This window comes from Neovison vison, chromosome 2 (assembly GCF_020171115.1).
Source record: "Neovison vison isolate M4711 chromosome 2, ASM_NN_V1, whole genome shotgun sequence".
Taxonomy (NCBI): Eukaryota; Metazoa; Chordata; class Mammalia; order Carnivora; family Mustelidae; genus Neogale; species Neogale vison.
In genome coordinates this window covers 184429763-184453873 of record NC_058092.1, presented here as the reverse complement: position 1 = coordinate 184453873, position 24111 = coordinate 184429763, and the positions used below count along the sequence as shown (strand labels likewise).

Genomic DNA, 24111 nt, shown 5'->3' with positions numbered 1-24111 from the left:
AAGGCAGAGGCTCAACCTACTGAGCCACCCAGGCGCCCCTGTGTGATTTTTTTTTTTTAAAGAAAGATACATTTGAATGTATATTTTTTAAACCATTGTCACCATTTAAAAAATTTTTTATTTAAATTCAATTCGTCAACAAATAGTACGTCATTAATTTCAGATGTAGTGTTCAATAATTTATCAGTGATGTATAACACCTAGTGCTCATCACATCATGTGCCTTTCTTAATGTCCGTCACCCAATAACCCCAATCCCCACCCCCACTGTCGCCATTTTAAAGTGTAGAGTCCAGTGGTATTAAGTACATTCCCATTGTTGTGCAGCCATTACTAGCATTCACCTCAAGTACTTTTTCTCTTCTCAGACTGAAACTCCATAATTATTAACAGTATCTCCCCATTTCTTCTTTCCCCCAGCCCCTGGAAACTTCTACTACCTGTGTCTGTGAATTTGACTACTCTAGGTACTTTATGCAAGTGGAACCACACAGTATTTGTCCTTTTGTGACTGACTGATTTCACTGAGCATAGTGTCTTCAAGGTTCATCCATGTTGTAGCATGTGTCAGAATTCCTTTCCTTTTTCAAGCAATTAGTCCCTCATCTTCTACTCCATCCAACCAATGGCCAGTTCCATTGATTCTACCTTAAACATGGCTCCGTCATTGCTCTTCTCTTTTGTCGCCCACATCCAGGAACTGGTCAGCATCTTCAACATTGGCCACTGGGGCAGCCTTCTCTGGGGTCTTTTGCTTCTAGTCTTAATAAAACTTCAACCAGGCTCCAAGCTGCTAACAGAACCACTTTCTAAAGCAGTTCTGATGGTGCCCCTTTCCTGCTAAAAACTCTTAGGTTGCCCATTGCTTTTAGGGAAAAGTTCAGACCCTAAATTATGCCTTCCAAGGCCCTCCACCAATTAACACTGACCTATTTCTCTGGTCTCACCTCTTAATATTCCCTTTCTGGATTCTGCCTTGTCATCTTCATCTTATTAACCTCTTCTCTGCCTTCCAGGCATAGGTTAAGACTCACTTCCTTGTAGGGGCTCTCTGTTCCCATAATGCAATGCCCTGTACTTTGTCACTCTACTTATCCGAGTTTATTGTAATTATTTGCTGAAGCTGCCTTCCCTTTGGACTATAACTTCTTTGAGGGCCAAGACCATGTCTTTCTTTCCTTTTTTTTTTTTAAAGATTTTATTTATTTATTTGAGAAAGAAAGAGAGTGAGAGAGAACATAAGCAGGGTGAAGGGCAGAGAGAGAGAAGCAGACTTCTCGGTGAGCAAGGAGTCGGATATGGGGCTTGATCTGGCTTGATACGGCTTCGTTCTGGGACTCCGGGATCATGACCTGAGCCAAATGCAGAGGCTTAACTGACTGAGCCACGCAGGTGCCCCAAGACCATGTCTTTCTAAATGCTACATCCCTACCACCTAGCAGAGACAATGACCACAATAAGCATTAAATAAAACATAGCTGTAAATTTGAAGTTTTCTTGTTACAGGACCCGTAGGTGGTAGTTGACACCAAATATCTACATGAGATAATCTAGGGGGAGGGTCCCTCTAGAGACAGAGAACAGGAGAAGTAAGAAAGATATGATTAAGATGAAGAGGTAAAGACAATGCTAAGGGGGAGAATGAGAAATGAGCGGCCAGAAAATGTCAGAAGAGAATGTGGTCATAAGCCAAAGAAGAGAGACCACTGGAAAATTAGAAGCACCCACCAGAGTCAGCCACAGCAAAGAGGACAGGATACAGACTGAAAAGAAGTACCACTGGAGTTGTTACAGAGCAAGAAAAGATAATATTTGGCAGGAGCTGGGTTTATCTTTTGTCAAACTACTATACGTAAGAAGGTATTATCTGCTTCCTTTTCATTAATTCCTCTATCCATTAGCCCAGCAAAGACTTAATAAACATCTCCTCTTGGCCAGGTACTGTGCTAGCCCCCAGGGACACATGAGAAACTGAACAACTTTCACTTGAGCCCATGGATCTTACCCCCACTGCCCGCAAGGGAAAGTTCTAAAGCACTGACATGGATATCAGCTCCAATAAGACACCAAGCCAGGGCGTGGAGTTTTATTGGAGTTGATATCCATGGGCTTTCCTAACACACAGGATGAAATAAAAAATGGTGTGCAAGTCCAGAGGTCGGCAAGAGTTTGTTATCTTGCTCTGAGCTGGCAGGAGGCAACGGGGAAAGTGTCCGTAGAACACAATTGCATCATTTCCATCTGTTTGTTAAGTTAGCCACAGAGACGATTCTGGGTTTTTCCCGAAGTCTAGTTCCTGTGCTCAAAGGCAGAAGACTGATAGAGCAACTTAATCCAAAGATCATCCCCTTAAAAAACTCCCTGAACTTAATCCTACTTAGTGTTCACTCTGCAGAGATTCCTTTAATTTCCAGTAATACATTGTATTCTGACTAAATTCCTACTCTACTCTTTTTGCCTGTCCTGTATTCCAACTGGAGTACAGCAGTGTGGTGTACTATTCAAAAGGTCAATGAGTCATGGCTTTCTGAAAATTAATGGTAGACTGGATGGAGACAAGGGAGGAACACTCTTTGTAACTCTTTAGGAAATTATCTTACTAGGTTCTCATTTCTACAGGGGCCATCTCATTTTCCATAGTAGACATGGCTTTGAAACAGAAAAGTTTAAGTCAAAATGAATTTTTTTTTTTAAGATTTTATTTATTTATGACAGAGATGCGGAGAGAGAGCGAACACAAGTCGGGGAGTAGGAGAGGGAGAAGCAGGCTCCGCACTGAGCAGGGAGCCCAGTGTGGGCCTGTATCCTAGGACGCTGGGATCATGACCTAAGCTGAATGCAGATGCTTAACGACTGAGCCACCCACGTGTCCCCAAAATGTCTTTAAAGTGTATTATCTTTGGGGCACGTAGGTAGCTCAGTTGGTTTAGTGTTCAACTCTTGATTTCAGTTCAGGTCAGGATCTCAGGATCCTGGGATCCAGCCCTGCCTTGGGTTCTGCAGAACTCAGGGGGGAATCTGCTTGAGAATTTTCTCTCTTCCTCTGCGCCCCACCCCACTCACACACACTCTCTGTCTCTCAAAAATAAATCAATATATCTTAAAAAAAAAAAAGGCATATAACTTTAATGCCCAAGAAAAACAAGATCTTTTAAAGGAACCCAGCCCATTGAACTAGGCATTCTTTGAAATATTCATTATTACATAATCGAATTAGTGAATAATCAGTTCCTAATTTATAATTTGGATTTTGAAGTACACTTTTTTTTTTTAAGATTTTATTTATTTATGAGAGAGAGCAATCCAGAGAGAGCAGGAGCAGGGGGAAGGGTAGAGGGAGAAGCAGACTCCCTGCTGAGCAGGGAACAGGGTGCAGGGCTCCACTCCAGGACCCCAGGATCATGATCTGAGCTCCAGGCAGACACCTAATCTATGAAGCCACCCAGTCGCCCCTGAAATACACTTTAGAAGTATGTGTATAGGAGTGCGGAAGTAAGTGAATCACTTAACCGACTATAGCCTCAATCAGACTTTAGTTGTTGGGGTCTGGCCTGACTCAATAAAACATTTGCTGAAAAACAAGCCCTAAGGAACTTATGCCTGAGAGAAATGTGCTCAAGGGCCTCTGAGCGCATGCTCGGACCTTCCCAGCGCTTAGAACTGAAAAGCCCCCGGGGATCTGGGGTGAGTTGAGCAAGGAGGGGCCACAGCAACTCTTCCTTTACTGAGGAGGGTAGAAATAACAAGTCATACTTCCATAGTGTTTACAACGAGCCAGACTCTTCCTCAAACTTTAATTAAAAAAAAAAAAAAAGATTTTATTTATTTATTTGGCAGAGAGAGAGGGAACAGGAGCAGGGGGAGCAGGAGAGGGAGAAGCAGGCTCCCCATTGAGCAGGGAGCAGGATGCCGGACTCCATCTGAGTACCCAGGGATCATGACCTGAGCTGAAGGCAGATGCTTAAGGTACTTAGCCACCCAGGTGCCCCTTCCTCAAACTCTTGAAACGCATCAACTCAGTTAATCATCCCCCAAGCCCGTAATAGTTACCATTTCTATCTCCATTTACCAAGATGAGAAAGTGAGTTAGAAAGGTTGGCAGCAATTTGCCCGCTGTCTTACACTAGAAGATGGTAGAGCCGGTTACTCACCAGGAAGCCATTGTGGGGTGGGGGTGGGGTCAGTAATACACCTCAAGTTCGTAAAACTGCACACTTGTAAGTTCAAAGGCAGGGCCCGCCCGATGACACATGTGATTTCGGAACTCCTTTTGACACAGGGAATTTCTCGGGGCGGGGGTGGTGGGGTGTAGGTGGGAATGAGAGTTCCCTGTGTGCACGGTGGGGGAGAGGTTGCCGGTCAGTTCCTAGCTGGCGCAAGCTCTCGTCCTCTGTCAGAGTCCCCGAGCACTCGGGGCGGTGGCAGTACACAGGCAGGGCCAGAGCTCGCCGCCAGCCACGTGGCCCAGCCTGAGAGTCAGGGGCCTGTCCCGCGAGGGCGGGCCCGGGAGGAGGGGCTGGGGCAAGAGGACGCGCGGGCCGGGCGGAGTGCGCCTGCGCGCGGCGTGGGCCGGCCGGGGGGTGGGGTGGCCGCTTAAAGAGGTTCCCCGCCCCGCTTTCGGGGCCAGTCTCCGCGGTGCGCAGGCGCGGAGCTTTCTCCTTGTCAGTCGGCGCCGCGTGCGGGCTAGTGGCTCTGTGGTGGCGGCGGCTAGTCAGCGGCACCATGAGCGGCTTCAGCAGCGAGGAGCGCGCCGCGCCCTTCACCCTCGAGTACCGAGTCTTTCTCAGTGAGTGTCGGTGGCCCACGGCCCCTCCCCTCCCGCCAACCCATTCATTCCCGGGCCTCGCCTCGCCTCCTACCCCGGAGCCTGCGGCCCGCGCTCCGCCCCTCGTCCCGGGCGCGGGCAGGGTTCCTCGGGCTGCCCGGGGCCTGGGCCGGCCCTCCGGTTTCACACGTCGCGCTCGCAGACGGGACGGCGTGGCTCGGCGTTCCTCTTTCCCACGCGCTGTGGGAGCCGACCCCGGGCCGGGCTAGTTCTGCAGGTGTCCTGCTCGGGCGGGCACCGTCTGATGGGAAAGGAAACCACCAAGTCACCTTAGAAGGCTGTCTGGGGGTAAACTAATCCTCGTAAGAGGATTGCTTGATTCGGAGGAACTGGGGCGGGGTGGATGACTCCCTGAGGACCTTAATTCCTGAACTGGAGCTCAGCTTGTGGGCATCCAGCAGGGTCCAATGCAACCCTGCGTTCTGCAGACGGGGAAACTGGGGCCGGGATCGGAGCGGTCAGTGGAGGAGCGAACCGATCCCCCAGGGTAGCGCTCCTGCCCCTCGCGCCGGGCTGTCCCCGGTAGCACAGATGCTGGGAAGGCGTCTTGTGAAACAGAAAGCTGTTCCCTTCAAGTCAAACAGGTGACGTCAGTCTGGGAAGCACGAGTGAGAAAGTGCCAAGTTTTTGCCCCTGGGCAGGGAATCGGCATCTGAGGGGGACCCACCCCAAGTCCGCACCTCGAGCTGCGCTTAGAGCCCAGCGCGCTGCGGGCTGGCTGAGCTCCGCTTTCCCTGGCGCACGACCTTTTTTGTCTTGCAGGTGGAGGAAAGCTACCTCGGGGTTATCTTTATCTCTTACCCCCCCTCCCCCCCGCGCCCCGCCAAGCTTCTAGGAACAGATTATTGGAGACAACGGAGGCGTTCGAAAATGTGTCACCAAAGGCGTTTCTGTTTTAATTGTAAACAGTTTACTCGGGAGGAAACGGGCAGGTGCAGAGAATTCTGCGTGTGGCGTGTGAAGGGTAGGAAAGAGCCGGATGGAGGGGGGTGAAAGGGATTACGGAGAGAATGAACAAAGCTCCTAGCAAAAAGTAACCAGCTGTGGGAGGAGCAAGAAAGTCAACTCAAGTTTACGCATGTAGCTGAAGGTTACCACGTAAAATCCAGGAAGGGTGGGACTTTAAATAAGGAGTTTATTAAGGGCAGTGTGGGAACTTTTGACGAATAATTCACTAAACTGTTTTTCCTGGATTTAGGTTGGCTCTGGAATTGCTCTGTAAGAGGGATTTAGAGAGGTGACCCTAGAGTTTGAAGGTGGAGGGATGATTGGGGAATTGTCTTCAAGCAGTATTAAAACAGTTTTTAGGGGCGCCTGGGGGGCTTAGTGGGTTAAAGCCTCTGCCTTCAGCTCAGGTCATGATCCCAGCTTCCTGGGATGGAGTCGCATCCGGCTCTCTGCTCAGTGGGGAGCCTGCTTCCCTCCCTTTCTCTCTGCCTGCCTGTCTGCCTAATTGTGATCGGGCTCTCTCTGTCAACAAAAACCAGTAGTTTTTATTTAGGTTATGTAATGGTCATATTTGATGGCCATTATGGAAGACCATAGCCATTCCTTGACTTTGCACTGGCTAAAGTAACTTTTTATCAGATAGAATTCTCTGGGACTTAAGAAATAACAATAAATAGAAACAACTCTGTAATTACATAATTGTAAGGGTTTTTTAAAATCACAGATTTCTTAGCACCCTTCCTTAGAGGATTTTTTTTTTTTACCTCTGTAATGTTACATTTGCCAGACTCTTTAAAATTGATAGTGGAGGGCACCTGGGTGGCTCAGTTGGTTAAGCATCTACCTTCTGATGGGGTTGTAATCCCCTCCACCGCCCCCCCCATGGGTCCTGGAATCAAGCCACATGGGGCTCTGCAGGGAGCCAGCTTCTCTCTACCTGCTGCTCCCTCTGCTTGTGCTAGGGTGCGCTCTCGCTCTCTGTCAAATAGATAAAGGAAATCTTAAAAACAAAAATAAAAAATCCCAAAGAAACAAAACCTGATAGTGGATAGGATTGCAGAGTCACAGGTGACTCTGAAGGGATGGGTGGGTGGTGGATGGGGGTGGTCACTGCTCAGTCTTTGCTATTCCACCTTGGTTTTTAAATATGAAGGGATATTGTATGGACTGACCCTTAGGTTTCTTAAAGAATAGTAAGGAAGTTTTGAAATTACTTTTTGGACATGGTAGTTAAATCTCTAGAATATAGAAATTACCTGTGAAAGTGTTGTTGGAACTTGATTGTCCTTAAGAAATACAATAATCTAACATGGCTCCTGGAACATTACTTAAGAAGTGGGGTTTTATAATTCCCCAAGTTCCCCCCAAGCCCAGTTATTTCATTAGTTCTGTAAACTGTTAACTGATATAAGATCAGTCCAGTACAATTTGATCCCCTTTTATATCCCAGTCACTGCTAGACTCTGGGGATATAAAATAATATAAGGCAGCCCCTGCCCTCATTGTAGAGGCTTGTATCTGTTAGACACCTAAGGAAAGCATAGGATGAAAACTCCAGTCTTGGAGGGGTTAGGAAGGTAAAGTATACAATCAGTTTTTCTGGTGTGGGAATAAAAAATGTCTATGTCACTCTCCTGGTGAATGGTGTTGATAATGGAGGGAAGCTCTGCAACTGTGTGGCGGGGGGGGGGGGATCTTTTTTTTCAATTTTATTGTAAACCTAAAATTACTCTAAAAATTAAATATTTTTAAAAATGTGTACGTATTGCATCTGGAAATACAGTTAACAAAAAATTAGTAATAACTTTTTCTAATTCATTTTGCAGAAAATGAAAAAGGACAATATATATCTCCATTTCATGATGTTCCAATTTATGCAGATAAGGTAAGATGTCCTCATTTAAACATAGTCTCTTTACTCAGATCAGTTAGTTCATATGAATTTTCATATAGGTCTTAATAAAAGCTTAAAATGCCTCATTGTGCTGTGAGTTAAAGGTACATTGACTGAATAAGAAGTCAGTCTTAATTCCAGATTATTTGGCTAAAGAAGCAACTATAAATTGGGGAAGGAATAGAGGAACAGACACAGCTGTCTTGGTTTAGTAGCGCCTGGGTGGCTTAGTTGGTCAGGTGGCTGGCTTTTGGTTTCTGTTCAGGTCATGATCTCAGGGTCCTGGGATCAAGCCCTGCATTGGTGGGCGGGGGAAGGGGGAGGGTCTCTGCTCAGCAGGGAGCCTGCTTCCCTCTCCCTCTAGCAAAAATAAGCTAGAGTATTCAGTGACTACAGGAAAATTCAGTAATTTTAATGGGTTGGTAGAGTTAACATGCATAGTGTTAATAAAAGTTAAGTCTATGGGCTTTTTTTCCTTTTTCTTTTTTTATTCTTTTTTTTTTTTTTAAAAGATTTTATTTATTCATTTGACAGACAGAGGTCACAAGTAGGCAGAGAGGCAGGCAGGGAGAGAGAGGAGGAAGCAGGCTCCCAGCTGAGCAGAGAGCCTGATGTGGGGCTCGATCCCAGGATCCTGGGATCATGACCCGAGCTGAAGGCAGAGGCTTTAACCCACTGAGCCACCCAGGTGCCCCTCTTTTTTTTTTTTTTAAAGAGAGAGAGTTGGTATGCAAGTGGGAGAGGTTGGGAAGAGGCAGAGGGAGTAGGAGAGAGAATCTTAAGGAGGTTCCACGCCTAGTGTGGAGCCTACTGCGGGGCTCCATCTCACGACCCTGAGATCATGACCTGAGCCAAAATCAAGAGCTAGATGCTTAACCAACTGAGCCACGCAGGGCACCAGGTCTACAGACTTTAAAAAGAGAGGTCTGTTTCTGTGCTCACCGGTGAGCTGAAGAAACCGCACAAATTTACCACAAATTGGTAAGAATCTTACTTTGCTAGGAAAAAATGTCTACAACTATATATTCCAAAGTTTTTGTGATCCTTTGGAGGTAGAATTGCTAGTGACTCTTTCTGTTTTTTATTTTCATTTTGCCTTTTTATATTTTCTAGTCTTTTTACAAAGAGTGTGCATTATTTGTACAAATTTCACTTTTTTTTTTTAAGATTTTATTTATTTAAAAAAAAGATTTTATTTATTTATTTGACAGAGAGAGATTACAAGTAGGCAGAGAGGCAGGCAGAGAGAGAGAGAGGAGGAAGCAGGCTCCCTGCTGAGCAAAGAGCCAGATGCGGGACTCGATCCCAGGACCTCGAGATCATGACCTGAGCCAAAGGCAGCGGCTTAACCCACTGAGCCACCCAGGCGCCCCAAATTTAACTATTTTGTTTTCATTCATAGCTTTAGATACCTTCGCAATAGTAGAAGACTGTAGTATATTTAGGAACCAACACAAAGACAAATGTCTGCTTCCTTTTCACACCTTTAAAAATTCTTTTTGGGGCACCCAGATGGCTCAGTCTGTGGTACATGCGACTCTTGATCTCAGATTGTTAAGTTTGAGCCCCACATTGGGTGTGAGTTTTTTTTATTAATGACCTCATGATGATGGAGTTTAAATGGTGCAGGGGCACCTGGGTGGCTCAGTTGTTAAGAGTCTGCCTTCGGCTTGGGTCCTGATCTTTTGGGTCCTGGGATCCAATCCCTCATCAGGCTCCCGGCTCTGCGGGAAGACGGTTTCTCCCTCTCCCATGCCCTGTGCTTGTGTTCCTTCTCTCGTGGTGTGTGTGTCTCTCTCTCTATCAAATAAATAAATAAAATCTTTAAAAAAAAAAAAAAAAAGAAAGAAAGAAAGTAAACGGTGCAGACCCAGGGGTCCCTGCTGAGCACGGCTCCCACACCCCTGAGGGTGGGCCCCTACTGACTGCCCAGCCCTCAGTCTAGCTGAAGCCTTCTGCTGCGGCTCATCCTGGAGACCCCGGGCCTCCCACACTTCGCAGAAGAACAAATTGTAACCCAGACCCCAGCCAGAAAGCCTAGGATCCTAGAAGCCGCACACCACCAGTAGAGGAGGGAGAGAGAATTGGCAGCAACATCCAGAACCTGAGTGGGAAATGGAGGGGTGGGCTATTGTGTTTTTTTGTTGTGGTGGCATTTTATTAAATTTTTCCTTTTTTTTTTTCCTACTTATTTTGATGAACACCGTCCCTAGCTGCCCTGGCCTGTGCTCCTGTCAGGTGTGTCTGGTGGGGAGGTGCCCCAGCACCCCCAAGACTTTAGGGTTTCTGTTTGGGTCTAGTTTAGACCAAACTCACGTGGTGCTTCTGAGGAACCTGCCTGAGCTGGGCTCCTCCTGGAGACAGTGGAGCGCATAGCTGGAGGCCAATTATGTGCCACAGTTACAGAGGGACCTCTAATTGGCTTGGTTTTCCTGTGGGATTCTGAAAGTTGTACTTATTCAGAAACTAATTTGTTACATCTGATTTCCCGGGAGTTGATAGGAACTGCAGGATCCTTCCTCTTGAACTGACATTATTTGGTTGGCTTGATTATCTGTCTGGTGTATAATTAATACATATATATATATATATATATATATATATATATATATATATATATATCAAAGTACTTTACAGTAACCTCTCATGCCATTTTGAGTAGTTAAGCAGTATAAAATGATGACTGAAAGTTTATTGATCGTATCTTGACATATAGATGTGCTAAGGAAGAAAAATATTTTCTTGACACAGAGTTGGGTTTTTTGTGTGTGTTTGTGTCTTAGTCTGTTTGGGCTGCTGTGGCAAAATACTGAAGACTGGATAGCTTAACCACAGCAGAAATTATTGCTAACAGTTGTGGAGCCCGTAGGTCAGCGATCAGGGTGCAAACATGGTTGGGTGAGGGCCCTCTTCTGGTCATGGACTTGGAGCTATGTACTTACATGGAAGAAGGGGCCAGGGATCTCTCTGGAGCCTCTTCTATAAGGCACTAACCCCACTCATGAGGGCTCCAGCCTCATATGTTAAACACTTCCCAAAGGTCCCACCTACTGTACAATCACCATTGAGGGTTAGGATTTCAGCAAATGAATTTTGCAAGGGATACAGACATTCAAAATAGCTATAAGAAACTGGACAATATTCTAGCCAGTGGTCATGTGCTTCTCGCAGTTGCGATGCTTAGTTTTTCCAAAATAGGACACAGAGACTGCATTTTGGTGCTGTGTAAAACATCTTCACTCAGATTATTTTGCGACTCCTTTGAGTCTTTGTGGGACTGATTGTGGCGATAATGTGGGATTGCTCAATGAAGACTCAGCCTTTGCACCACCCTGGGCTGGCTCAAAAGTACAAGCTCTTGCAACAACTCTGGATTTCACCAGTGGTCCAGACCTCAGTAACCCTCAGCACTTGAGATTCTTTTCTGAGAAGCAGGAAAGAGTTCTTTTGTTTTGTTTATGAGGAAGTTTATACAAAACACAAAGAAGGGTGTGGCACACAAATTATTTTGGATTATAGCCTAAATAAAAGATCTGGTTAATTCCATTGGTTAGAGAAGAGTGTGATTTTTTTTTTAATGCCAGTGTGATTAAGTTTATGTAAATACATTTTTATGTGTGTGGCTGTAGACTTTATCTCTTATATGGTCAGTCATTTGAGGAATGATGATGAGAGAATGTACCTTTGAGACAACTCTGTCAGCTCTACAGGAAAAATGCCCAAAGGCTTCTATTGGGAGCATATGTAAACATGGAACTATGTTTCTTTTTTCCTCTTCTAAAAGAAAGTCAAGCTTATAATACGTTGATGCTTCAGAAATTTAACAGAATTTTTTTCTAGTTGTGTATCATTCTCTCCTTTTTAAAAAAGATTTTATTTATTTATATGAAAGAGTGTGAGAGAGCATAAGCAGGGGGTGTGACAGAGGGAGAGGGAAAAGCAGTCTCCCCACTGAGCAGGGAGCCTGACAAGGGGCTCCATCCCAGGAACCCAGGATCATAACCTGAGCTGAAGGCAGATGCTTAAATGACTGAGCCACCAAGGCACCATCTTTTTTTATCTTTTTTAAAGATTTTATTTTGGGGGCACCTGGGAAGCTCAGTCGTTAAGCATCTCCCGTTGGCTGGGTCATGATCCCAGGATCTTGGCATCGAGTCCTGCATCAGGCTTCTCTGCTCAGCGGGGAAGCCTGCTTCCCCTCTCCCCCTGGTTGTGTTCCCTCTCTCACAGTCTCTCTGTCAAATATATAAGTAAAAATCTTAAAAAAAAAAATTATTTTTAAGCAATCTCTACATCCAACGTGGGGCTTGAACTCACAACCCCGACTGAGACCCCGAGATCAAGAGTCACATGCTTCACCATCTGAGCCAGCCAGGCGCCCTTGCAGTTATTTATCATTCTTAACTTTCTAGAGAAATCTTTAGAGGTGATATAGTCAAGTGGATTCTTTGTGGATAACTCACTTCCTTACAGGGTTTGTATTGTTTTGAATTTTCTATTCCTTTTTATAGAGAGCTCCTTAAATGGAAATTTTTTAAATGTTGCTGAATTAGTAATTTAAATATTGTTTTCTTCCTGAACTTTGTATGTATATGGAATGGGTTTTCTGGATTTTTGTTTTGTTCTGTTTATCTTTTGGTTTCATGTTTTCTAAACCAAAGTTATAACTGGGAACAGATGAAAACTGACGGTAATTAAACTTAATTGGCATGTTATGGGCTCTTGGGTGGCTCAGTTGGTTAAGCAACTGCCTTTGGCTTAGGTCATAATCCCAGGGTCCTGGGATGGAGCCCCATGTCGGGCTTCTTGCTCAGCGGGGAGCCTGCTTCTCCCTTTCCCTCTGCCTCCTACTCTGCCAGCTTGTGCTCTCTGTCAAATAACTAAATAAAATTTTTAAAAAATTAAAAAAAAACTTAATCGGCACCTAAATAAAATTTTTAAAAAATTAAAAAAAAAACTTAATCGGCACGTCATAACTGAGAATAAACTGCTATCTCCCTGCCCCACCCCTGCCCCAATGAGCTTGCAGGTGACTAAATTTTGAAAACAGATATTCTAACCATAATCTCTGTGGTCTGTCAACTTTGTCAAAAAGGTAAATTTGGGATGGATGATTAGGTATGTGTATAACATACAGCCACAATGCCTGGCTTTATAGGAAAGTCTCAGTAAACAATAACCAAACAAAATGGTTATTTCTTTAGCCTTTCAGAGCTTTATTTTATAGAGTAAAAATCACTGAATCGGGAATAAGGAATGTAGATATTAGTCCTGGTTTTGCTACTAACTGGCTTTACGATATTGAGCAGGTTACTTCCCCCCTGTGTAGTGTTAATCTTGGTGGTGTTTTTAGATTACATTCTGCACTGATGTCCCGTGATTCTGTGTGTATGGCTTATTGATGAAGCCTTATTTAAGATTGTTGTTGATGCTCCTGGGTGCTTCAGTTGGTTAAGTGATGGCCTTCAGCTCAGTACAGGATCCTGGAGTCCCAGGATTAAGCACCGAATTGGGTTCTCTGCTCAGCAGAGAGCCTGCTTCTCCCTCTGCCCCTCAGTTCACTTGTGCTCTCTCACAAATAAATAAATTCTTAAAAAAAAAAAAAAAAAGATCACTGTGGGGAAAAAAAAGGTCAAAAAATATTATTGTTACCCGGGGCACCTGGATGGCTCAGTCGATTGAGCATCCCACTCTTCCTTTCCGGCTCCCATCTCAGCGTCCTGGGATTGAGCCCTGCCATGGGCTTTGTGCTCCGGGGGTGTCTGCTTGTCTCCCTTTCCTTCTTCCCTCTTAGGAGCACACCAGCATGCTCTTTCTCAAATAAATAAGTAAATCTTTAAAAAATATATATTGTTACTATTTGTCAAATGCTTCCTGTGGCTTAGGTACTATGCTAAAGCCTTTATGTGGATTATATCATTTAACCATCATGTCATGTCATTCTCTGAGCTGGATTCTTTCATTAGCCCCATTGTCAAGGATCAGCAACTAGAATTTCTAAGTGACAGTGGTAGACTTGAGACCCAGGCATTCTAACTCAGAACCTTTGTTTTTTTTTAAATTAATTAATTAGTTAATTAATCAACTGGAGAAAGAACAAGTGAGCAAGCAGTTGGGGTAGGGGGCAGAGGGTGAGAGAAAAGCAGGTTCCCTGCTGAGCTGGGTGTCCTGGATCCTGATCTGAGCCCAAGGCAGAGAGTTTAACAGACTGAGCCATCTAGGCATCTCTCAGAAACCTGTAATCTTTTTTTTTTTTAAAGATATTTTTTATTTATTTGACAGAGAGAGAGAGAGGTCACAAGTAGGCAGAGAGGCAGGCAGAGAGAGAGGAGGAAGCGGGCTCCCTGCTCAGCGGGGCTCGATTCCAGGACCCTGGGATCATGACCTGAGCTGAAGGCAGAGGCTTTAACCCACTGAGCCACCCAGGTGCCCCAGAAACCTGTAGTCTTAACCACTGTTCTATATACTTCCTTGAATGATTAGGTGTGTGTGGTGGATTTTACTTTGTGCCTTTTATATTTTCCAAATTTCCTACAGTAAATATCTGTTTGATAATGCAGAAGAAAAGGTTTACTTTATTTATTTAAGCTTAGAATTCAAAGGAAATGCATAAGAACTTTCTTCCTTTGGATAGGCTCTGAAGTCTTCTAGTCCAGGGATTCTTGGTGACCTCCAGGCCCTGAAATGGCCAGGATGGATTTCTGAGGTTCTGTGAACTCTATGACACTACAATTTGGTATATATATGCATTTTTCTTGGGAAAGGTTCTGTGGTCAAAATTGTTAGTCATTGGGGCGCCCGGGTGGCTCAGTGGGTTAAACCTCTGACTTCGGCTCAGGTCATAATCCCAGGGTCCTGGGATCGAACCTCGAATCTGGCTCTCTGCTCAGCAGGGAGCCTGCTCCCCGCCCCCCTTCTCTCTCTGCCTGCCTCTCTGCCTCCTTGTGATCTCTGTCAAGTAAATAAATAAAATCTTAAAAAAAAAAAAAATTGTTAGTCATTGAAAATCATAAAAAGTTTGACAGCTGGAAATGCAGTCTTTTGCTTGATTTTATAAAAAGAAGAAAGTAAGTAGATTGTGGTTATAATATCTGTTTTTAAATTTTAGTTGTATTAATCAATTAATCAATCAATCTCTTTAATTAAAGTTCTCTTAAAGCTCATCTGAATGGGGGTGGATAGGAACTTATTCTTAGTTATGAGACATCAGTTAAGTGTTTTTTTCAAAAGATTTTATTTATTTGACAGAGCACAAGCAGAGGGAGCAGCCCGCAGAGTGTGGGGAGAAGCAGGCTCCCCACTAAGTAAGGAGCCTGAGCCTGATGCAGGCCTCTATCCCAGGACCCTGGAATCATGATCTGAGCCAACGGCAGACACTTAACCAACTGAGCCACCTAAATGCCCCTCAAATAGACTTTTATCATTTATCAATGAAATAATTAGAATCCATTTACTTTTTCTTTTTAAAAAATTTCACTGGGGTGGCTCAGTGGGTTAAGGCCTCTGCCTTCGGCTCCGGTCATGATCCCAGGGTCATGGGATTGAGCCCCACATCGGGCTCTCTGCTCAGCAGGGAGCCTGCTTCCACCTCTCTCTCTGCCTGCCTCTCAGCCTACTTGTGATCTCTGTCTGTCAAATGAATAAATAAAATCTTTAAAAAAAAAATAAATAAAAAAAAATTTAAAAATTTTTTTCAGCTTTACTGAGGTAGGATTAACAAATAATCATGTGTTTATGGTATACAGTGTGATGTTCTGATGTATGTATACACTGTGAAATGATTCCCCCCAATCAAGCATACTGACCTCATCACTTCACATACTTAATTTCTCATGTGTGTTGAGAATACTTAAGATCTACTGTTTTAGTAGATTTCGTTAAACCATGCTGTACATTAAGATCTCCAGAACGTAATTGTCTTATAATGGAAAGTTTGCATCCTTTGATCAGCATTTCCCCTTTTCCTCTAGCCCCGGCAACCATCATTCTACTCTGTTTTTATGAGTTTAACTTTTTTAGATTCCACTTAAAAGTGAGATCAGACAGTATTTGTCTTTCTCTGATTTAATTCACTTAGCATAATGTCTTGCACGTTCATCCATGTAGTCACAGTGGCAGGATTTGGATTTCCTTCTCTTTTAAGCCTGAATAATATTTGTGTGTGTGCGTACACATGTATTTATGTATATATGCAACATCCATTGACGGACACTTAATTTGTTTCTGTGTCTTCTGTGAATAATGCTGCAGTAAACATGGGAGTGCTCTTCAACATTATGATTTAATTTCTTTTGGACATATACCCAGAAATGGGATTGCTGGATCATGTGGTAGTTCTCTTTTTGGGGTTTTGAGGAACCGCCATACAGTTTTCCATAATGGCTGCACTAATTTATATTCCCACCAACGGTGCACAAGGAGGAATCCATTTATGTTTAATAGCTTAGAGTATATCCTGTAATCAAAAAAACCACTTTGAAAAAGCCTAAAACTAAGGGTTAAGAGCCATTATCACTTGGGGAGCACTTAATAAGGTATAATATCCTTAGAAATGATGAAATCTGGTACACCTTTAAAAAAAATTATTTATTTGATAGAGACAGTGAGAGAGGGAGCACAAACAGGGGGAGCTGGAGAGGGAGAAGGAGACTCCTTGCTGAGGAGGGACCTCCCACCCTCCAATGCAGGGCTCAATCCCAGGACTTTGGGATCATGACCTGACCTAAGCCACCCAGGCACCCCTGGTACACCTTTTCAAAAGCCCTTCCTGGCACTGGAACATTTCCTTATTCATTATGTGAGCTCTTCTGATAGGGATTTTATATCCCAAAATTATTCTAGAGGTTAAAAAAAAAAAAAGGGCAAGCTGCCCTTGTTTTTTATTAGCCTCTTGCTTGATGTCTAATCTCTAGATATATTTAGAAAAAAATCCTCTCTACCACCGTTTTCTGCCAATTTTATTGCAAAACAGAAAAATAAAAGGAAGGATGATGGAATCAGAGAGTGATTTTGTATTTCTTCCGATATCTGACATTTACTTGATTCCTGAAAGTATCCAGAGAAAAACACGATGGGTCAACTTGAAAATGCTAATTTAAGGGGCGCCTGGGTGGCTCAGTGGGTTGGGCCGCTGCCTTCAGCTTAGGTCATGATCTCAGGGTCCTGGGATCGAGTCCCGCATCGGGCTCTCTGCTCAGCAGGGAGCCTGCTTCTCTCTCTCTCTCTGCCTGCCTCTCCATCTACTTGTGATTTCTCTCTGTCAAATAAATAAATTTAAAAAAAAAAAAAGAAAATGCTAATTTAAGCCACTTACATAATTTTGCAATATAGCATGTCATGTTCAGTAGGCTTCAGATCCCGTGTTGGAAATAGATCATAAGTCATGAGGTGTTCAAAGGTCTCCCAGTAAAGACACATTTAACTTTACTACTAAGATTCAGAGATGGCATATAATTAAGAGCATGTTCCCTATATGCACAAACTTAATTTAGTAGTAATAGCCTACCAAAAAGCTATAGCCTGTTCATTAGTAAATGACTCATTAGACTACTCATTTGACCCACAAGAAAAATAACCAGTTTGGAGGTGAAACATATGGTTACCATACTACTGTAATATTCCTGTTTAATCAGTGAAATTAAAAGACTAATCAAGATATAGGTTATATTTCTTCTATTCCTAAAATCCTTCTGTTTAAAATCTTTTTGATTTAGGGGCACCTGGGTGGCTCAGTTGGTTAAGCATCTGTCTTTAGCTCAGGTCATGATCTCAGGGTCCTGGGATCAGAGTCTACATCAGGCTCCTTGCTCAGCAGGGGACCTGCTTCTCCTTCTCCCTCTGTCCCTCTGGCTTGAGTGCGTGGGCGAGCGTGCGTGCCCACCCGTTCTCTCTCTCTCTCACAAATAAATAAATGAATAAAATCTTTGGAAAAAATAAATCTTTTTTATTTAATGGAGTGATGTAATTAATTTTAGCCTTAAGTTTCTAATCTCCTTAGAGTCTGGACACCTTTAACATTGACATTCTTAATTGGTGAAATGATCATAAACCTGGGAAATAAGACTGACTGTTATGTGTTGACTTTCCAAAGTGACTTTGGGAAGTCAACACATAACTAAAGAGCTAAAACTATGGTTTGCCTTTCCTCTGCCTCCTACAGGCTTGTCAAAACCATCAAACTAGGGGTAGAGGTTAGTACCTTTTTCTTCCTTCCTCTGAAACTAGAAGGAGCTGAGAGCTTGATGCCAAAGCAGGGATTTAGAATCTGAGCATAATAAAGTGGAGAACAGAGTTCTGAGCAGCTCTAACAATGGGGATAATTAGCCCACAGACCCAGGATTGAGCTAAATCATAGTTGAAACCAGTTGGGATTAGAGAAAAAAGGCATGAATTTGTAACTGGGTGGTACAAAATATCCTAAAATCTTGTCTCAGTATTTTAAATGCATAAATGTTGGAAATGTAAGAATGCATGATTTTTTCCATTTGTTAAATGTAAACTCCCCCAAAACACAAGATTGACCATCTTTAGCATGGTTAAGTGTACAGTTCGGTGGTGTTGAGTACTTTCACGCTGTTATGCAACCATCGCCACTCTTCATCTCCAGAATTCTCTTCAGTTGGCATAACTGAAACTCCCCCGACCCACACCCACACCCAGACTCCCTGGCAGCTATCCTTCTGCTTTCTGCCTCTATGAATTTGACTTCTTTAGATACCTCATATAAGTGGAATCATGTATTTGTCCTTTCGTGCTGGCTTATTTCATTTATCATGTCCTCAAGACTAGCAGTGAATAGAATAAAAGCTCTTTTAACTCCCTAAAAGTCGGATCTCCAAATCAGGTTGTTCCTATGTGGAGGCCTCAGGCTGGGGACAGCTGGGGGGTGTCCATAAACCTGGGTGAGGGATCTTGTCTGTGAAATGAATGTTTAGCACATTTTCAAGGGGTCATCCACATTATATAGCATGTGTCAGAATTTTCTTCCATTTTTTTTGGGTTGCTTCTACATTTTAGATACTGTGAATAATGCTGCAAGGTCATGGGTGTACAAAGACCTCTTCAAGACCCTGCTTTTGGTTCTTCTGGGTATATACCCAGAGGTAGAATTGCCAGACTATATGGTAATTCTATTTTTAATTTTTTGGGGAACTGCTGTTTTCCACAGTGACTGTACCATTTTACATTTCTACCAACAGTGCACAGGAATTCCAATTAGAATGCATAGTTTAACAGTAAAAGTGTTTCCAGGAATGGGGTAATTGGTTGAATTTCTTAAATTGCCCTGAAAGGCCTAAGGATCACTGGTCCCCTGAACAACTCCCCGAATTATAGCCATGGTATCTAGGAGAAATAAACTATTCTTTAGTAGTAGTTCCTGCTAAAGAATGAAGCTCCTGTTTTATATCAAAATACTTAAGTAACACCTCTGTTGTGATAATAATTGGAGAGAATAATTACTAAAAGCTATAAGCTCATTGCTTTAAAAAAATATATAGGAATTACTATGGCATCTCCATAAACATTCATTTTATAGACAGGATCCCTCACCCAGGTTTGTAGACACCCCCCCACACACACACCCCCATACCCCCCCACCCCAAAGCTGTCCCTAGCCTGAGGTCTTCACACAGAAACAACCCAATTTGGAGATCCAACTTTTAGGGAGTTAAAAAGAGCTTTTATTCTGTTCACTGCTAGTCTTCAATGCTTGGCAAAGTAGCAGAACAGTGGCACTCAATGATTCATTATTTGTTGAAAGAAAATGAATAAATCGGCTCTGAGACTCTTTATAGGATACTCCTTGCTATTTTTTGGCCTAGCTAATTTCTTCTTCTTTTTTTTTTAGATTTTATTTATTTATTTGACAGACAGAGATCACAAGTAGGCAGAAAGACAGGCAGAGAGAGAGGAGGAAGCTTGTGGGGGGAAGATGTGGGGCTTGGTCCTAGGACTCTGAGATCATGAACCCACTGAGCTCCCCAGGTGCCCTTGGCCTAGCTAATTTCTAAAAAGCACCAAATCTTCAGACATTTGGAATTCTTCTGTTTGCAGTAGAGTTATCTTACCATTTTCAGAAAGATATTTTCTTCCCTGTAATGTTGGTTCATCCTTTCTTTGTTGGTTCATTCTTTCTTTTCTTTGCCTGCTTGCTTCCCATTGTAGTTACGTAGGTTTGGAGTATTAGGTAATGTGGTTTTTGAGGATCTATACATACTTTTCATTTAATTCAATTAAAGTGCTTAATATAGTTACCAAATTTCAAATTCTTATATTTTATCTCTGTTTGCTACTTTTTCACTTGAGATAATATATTCACTTGATAATGTTTACTTGAAAAAAATTAACCAATCTCCTTGGTTTTTCCTTCTTAGTTACTCTTTTACGTGGTAACAGCTCCATCTTGTGAACCTTTAGGATATTGCTGTTGAAAACTGAAAAGTCCTGACTCATTCATAAATGCAAAGATCTTCCATTTTAATACCTGAGGAGTGGTACGAGATGGACATGGTTCTCGAAAACATATAGTGCGGAGAATGAAATTTAATCAAGGATTAGGTCTACCCATGAACAATGTATTACTTTTTCTAAACCACGCAGTTAATTACTTTACAGGGATAGAGCACTTAGACAGTCCTGGATTTAAATATCTCTAATTTTTTGTGAGTTTTATGTCATATCAGGTAGGTGTTAAGAGGCTTGGAGCAGAAACGTGTGAAAAGCTTTAGTCTTCCCCGGTTTGACCATGAGCTTACATAAGTGACAGACGTTTTAGACCGTGAACTCTAGCTTTTCTGTTTGATTAAAAGGAACAGCAGGATAATTATTGGCTTAAAACCGTTGACTTACTTCCTTGCAATTTACCAGTATGCTTTTCTTTCTTTCCTTTTTTTTTTAAAGATTTTATTTATTTATTTATTTGATAGAGAGCAGGAGTGAACACAAGCAGGGGGAAAGAGAGAAGCAGACTCTCTGCTGAGCAGGGAGCCCAACCTGGGGCTGATCATGGCCTGAGGTGAATGAAGGCAGTCGCTTTACCTACTGAGCCACCCAGGTGCCTCTCAGTCTCTGTTTTTGACGTGAGGTAGCAGAGAAGTAGTCCTAAGAAGTGTGTAGCTAAGTGATTTTCATTTGAAGTCCACTTGTAAAAATGTACATTTTATAAAAGAACAATTGCAGATTTGGCTTCATATGTGCCTTTTGCAGAAGCTTGTAAACAGAAAAACTGCATTTAAAGTTTTATTCCTTGGTGAAAATAATTTTCTGACCATTTAGAGCTTGATTTAAGGCTATAAACTAATTACAGTAGGACTACTATGGGTTAAAATATTTTTGGAACTTTTATGTGCTCTTCAATGTCAAATTTCTTGTCTTTTTGAGGAATACTTGATTTTTTAAAAAACATTTTTTTTAAAAAAATTTTATTTATTTATTTGACAGAGAGAAATCACAAGTAGACAGAGAGGCAGGCAGAGAGAGAGAGAGGGAAGCAGGCTCCCTGCTGAGCAGAGAGCCCGATGCGGGACTCGATCCCAGGACTCTGAGATCATGACCTGAGCCGAAGGCAGCGGCTTAACCCACTGAGCCACCCAGGCGCCCTAAAAAACATTTAAGTTGGGAGAAAAATGTGGGTAATAAAGTTGATTGACTTTGTATGAGGCTAAAACTAAAGTATGACAAAGTAATTAAATGGACTTGGGGTTTATCTTACAAACTGCCTCTGAAGTCAGAGTTCCAGAAGCATCTTGAACAATTGCAATGCCACTGGGGAAAGTGAAGAGCCTTTGAAGATGATCGCTTTGAAGATGGCCTTCCTCACACATACAAGATTTGTTATGTTATGTTTAAAAACTCTTTCTTTATAGGAACATGCTTACCTACCCCCTAACATTTTATTTTGAAAAATTGATTATGTTTACTGAAACATACAAAACAGTAACAAAACAGTTGAAAGAATTATACTACAGACAAGCACACGCTCACCACCTTGATTATACAGTTATTTTGCATATTTGCTTTATCTTTTCATTCATTAGTCAGTCTGATTTTTTGATGAATTTTGTTGAAAGCCCATTGACTTCAAAGGTCCACTCCAATGAACGCTTTAACTTTGGAAGAACTAGGGTGTGCTCACTTAAGTAAGAGAACCAGTTAGCTCCTGTGACCCTCTTCATTCTGTTTTTTTTTCAGGATGTGTTCCACATGGTAGTTGAAGTACCACGCTGGTCTAATGCAAAAATGGAGGTACATTTCCTCTTATGTTGATCATCAGACTTAGGATATTAATTTTGACCTAGCCAAACTGATTTGCTAAAGGGTTCAATAGCTGAGGTCGAAGATTTTCTTGTTGCTAGTCCCAGTCTGTTTTCCAGTTGGATCTCCTGTTGCCTGCCAATCTCTCACTTGAGCTCCAGCTCATTTACTGTTTGCAAATATGCCATGAACTTTCCTTCCCCAAGCCTTTGCTTCTGGTATTCTGGAAGCCTGGAATTACCTTTTTCTCTTGTCTTGTTCCCCTAAAGTTCATCACTGACTCCTCCACAGAGTCAAACAGGCTTTCTTTAGTTGCCCCAGCCACCTGTATTGAAATTTCTGTTGCATTTTGTTCTTTCTGATGATACCTAATAGGTTTGGCTTTTTATTGTAGATGTTACATATTTTATATCACTTAAACTTTTTGACTATAACCACATTTTGTATATATTATATACTCAAATATTTGAATAAATTTAAATGTTATAAAGGAAAATTTAAGTTGGATAATACTTATTTTGCCCTTTTACTAAAAACCTTAAAACATTTATCAAATGTTAGGATTTATTCCAGGTAATTTAGTTTTTGCTTTCTGGAATAAATAAATGTTTTTTGTTTGTTTGTTTTCCCTTCTATATACCTCAAATAAGTTTTCCACTTAAAGGCTGTTTATGGAATAACTTTTATATCAAATCATTAAAATGTGAGAGGTAAAGTAAGTCATTAAGGTGGAATTAGGGGATGTGTATTCCTTAATTCATTTCCTTAAATTCTTATCTGATAGTATTTTATATCCAAATACACAATGATTTGAAATTTTTTATTTCAGATAGCTACAAAGGACCCTTTAAACCCAATTAAACAAGATGTGAAGAAAGGAAAACTCCGTTATGTTGCAAATTTGTTCCCTTATAAAGGATATATCTGGAACTATGGTGCCATCCCCCAGGTATGTCTCAAAATGTACTTTTTAGCTTACAAAAAATTAACCTACTGCTAGTAAGAAAGATTTAAACACAAGCAGAAAGTTTTTGCTATAGATGTTAACAACATAAGAGTAATTATAATACTTTCTTGAACAACTTATTTCCAAGATAAACTGAAAGATAAAGGTTTACAATGTTTAAATTCACATTTGAAAGTTTATTCTTTTCTGAAATCTTTATTTTTCTATATGGACTGGTTGTAAAGCATGCACATGGTTTCTTTACAGAATGAGTAGTAAACCCATTATAAGAGCCTATATGTATATATAGCCTAGTGGCTGAAAGCACTGATTTTTGGTACCACATCCCACATCTGCTGTTTGGCTCACCTAACTTGCCTTTCTTGCTTCCTGAGACCTGTATTCCCAAGAGCACTTAGCTCTTATGGCTATTGAACCTTGCACATGGAAGCTTTTGTATTGAGGCCTGATTTCTTCTTACCGCCAGTCTTTTTGTGGTAAAGTGGTAAATGGGGTTCTGTTTCCCTAAGCAGCCAGCACTTTGAGGAGGGAGGCTATCTGCACTGTTTACCAAGTTGTCCCCAGCACCATGCCAGTGGGTATAGTAGGTTCTTATTTAATATTTAAGTGAAGAGCCACTAGAATCATGTCTATTATGAGTAAATGATGGCTATTTAATTCCAATTCAATAGGCTAATGCCTTTGGTACTGAATGAGTTTTGCTCGAAAGTCTCAATTTTACTCTTTTCCTGTTGATAAATGGTTTGTTTTTATTAACCAGTAAGTCTCTTAATTGCAGTCTACTGTGAAACAGGGTGAAAGTTACCAGAACAAAGACCACACTCCCCGAGCTTGTTAGGTGATCACAGAGTCGTTTGTCTGCCTTTATGGCGCCTCACTCTGTATTTCAGTTGATTTAGTAGTTAGCCTCAAAACATCGTCCCTTTGGAAGACACTGCCAAAAGACTTATCCTGTGGAGGCTGGATTTGGCTTTGTTGCATCCAGTCTTCCTTTATGACCCTTCACTTTTCTGTTTCTGCCTTTCCTCCCGCTGAGTAGGTGAACAAATCTGAGAAGTGGGTTCTAGATTGGGGGAGCAAAGAACGAGAACAACAGCTACATTTTAAGCTTGTAGACCAGCCGCTCCTCGGTGAGATGCTCTACAAGGAGTCGGGGGAAAAAGCCAGCGACTGAAAGCTCCAGATAATCCTGATTAATAAACCTTTCAGTCTTGGATCCTGGTC

At 42.2% G+C, this 24111-nt stretch overlaps 1 protein-coding gene across 1 annotated transcript in view; it reads left to right on the top strand.

Annotated features, from left to right (window-relative positions):
* Positions 1 to 4626: 4626 nt before the first annotated feature.
* Positions 4627 to 24111, top strand: part of PPA1 (inorganic pyrophosphatase 1) — a 36977-nt gene continuing 17492 nt past the window's right edge. The window contains exons 1-4 of the mRNA XM_044239685.1: positions 4627 to 4786; positions 7600 to 7658; positions 21858 to 21911; positions 22750 to 22869. Coding sequence (XP_044095620.1) covers positions 4723 to 4786; positions 7600 to 7658; positions 21858 to 21911; positions 22750 to 22869 — 297 coding nt within the window. The 5' untranslated portion in view covers positions 4627 to 4722. The remainder of the gene's footprint in view (positions 4787 to 7599; positions 7659 to 21857; positions 21912 to 22749; positions 22870 to 24111) is intronic.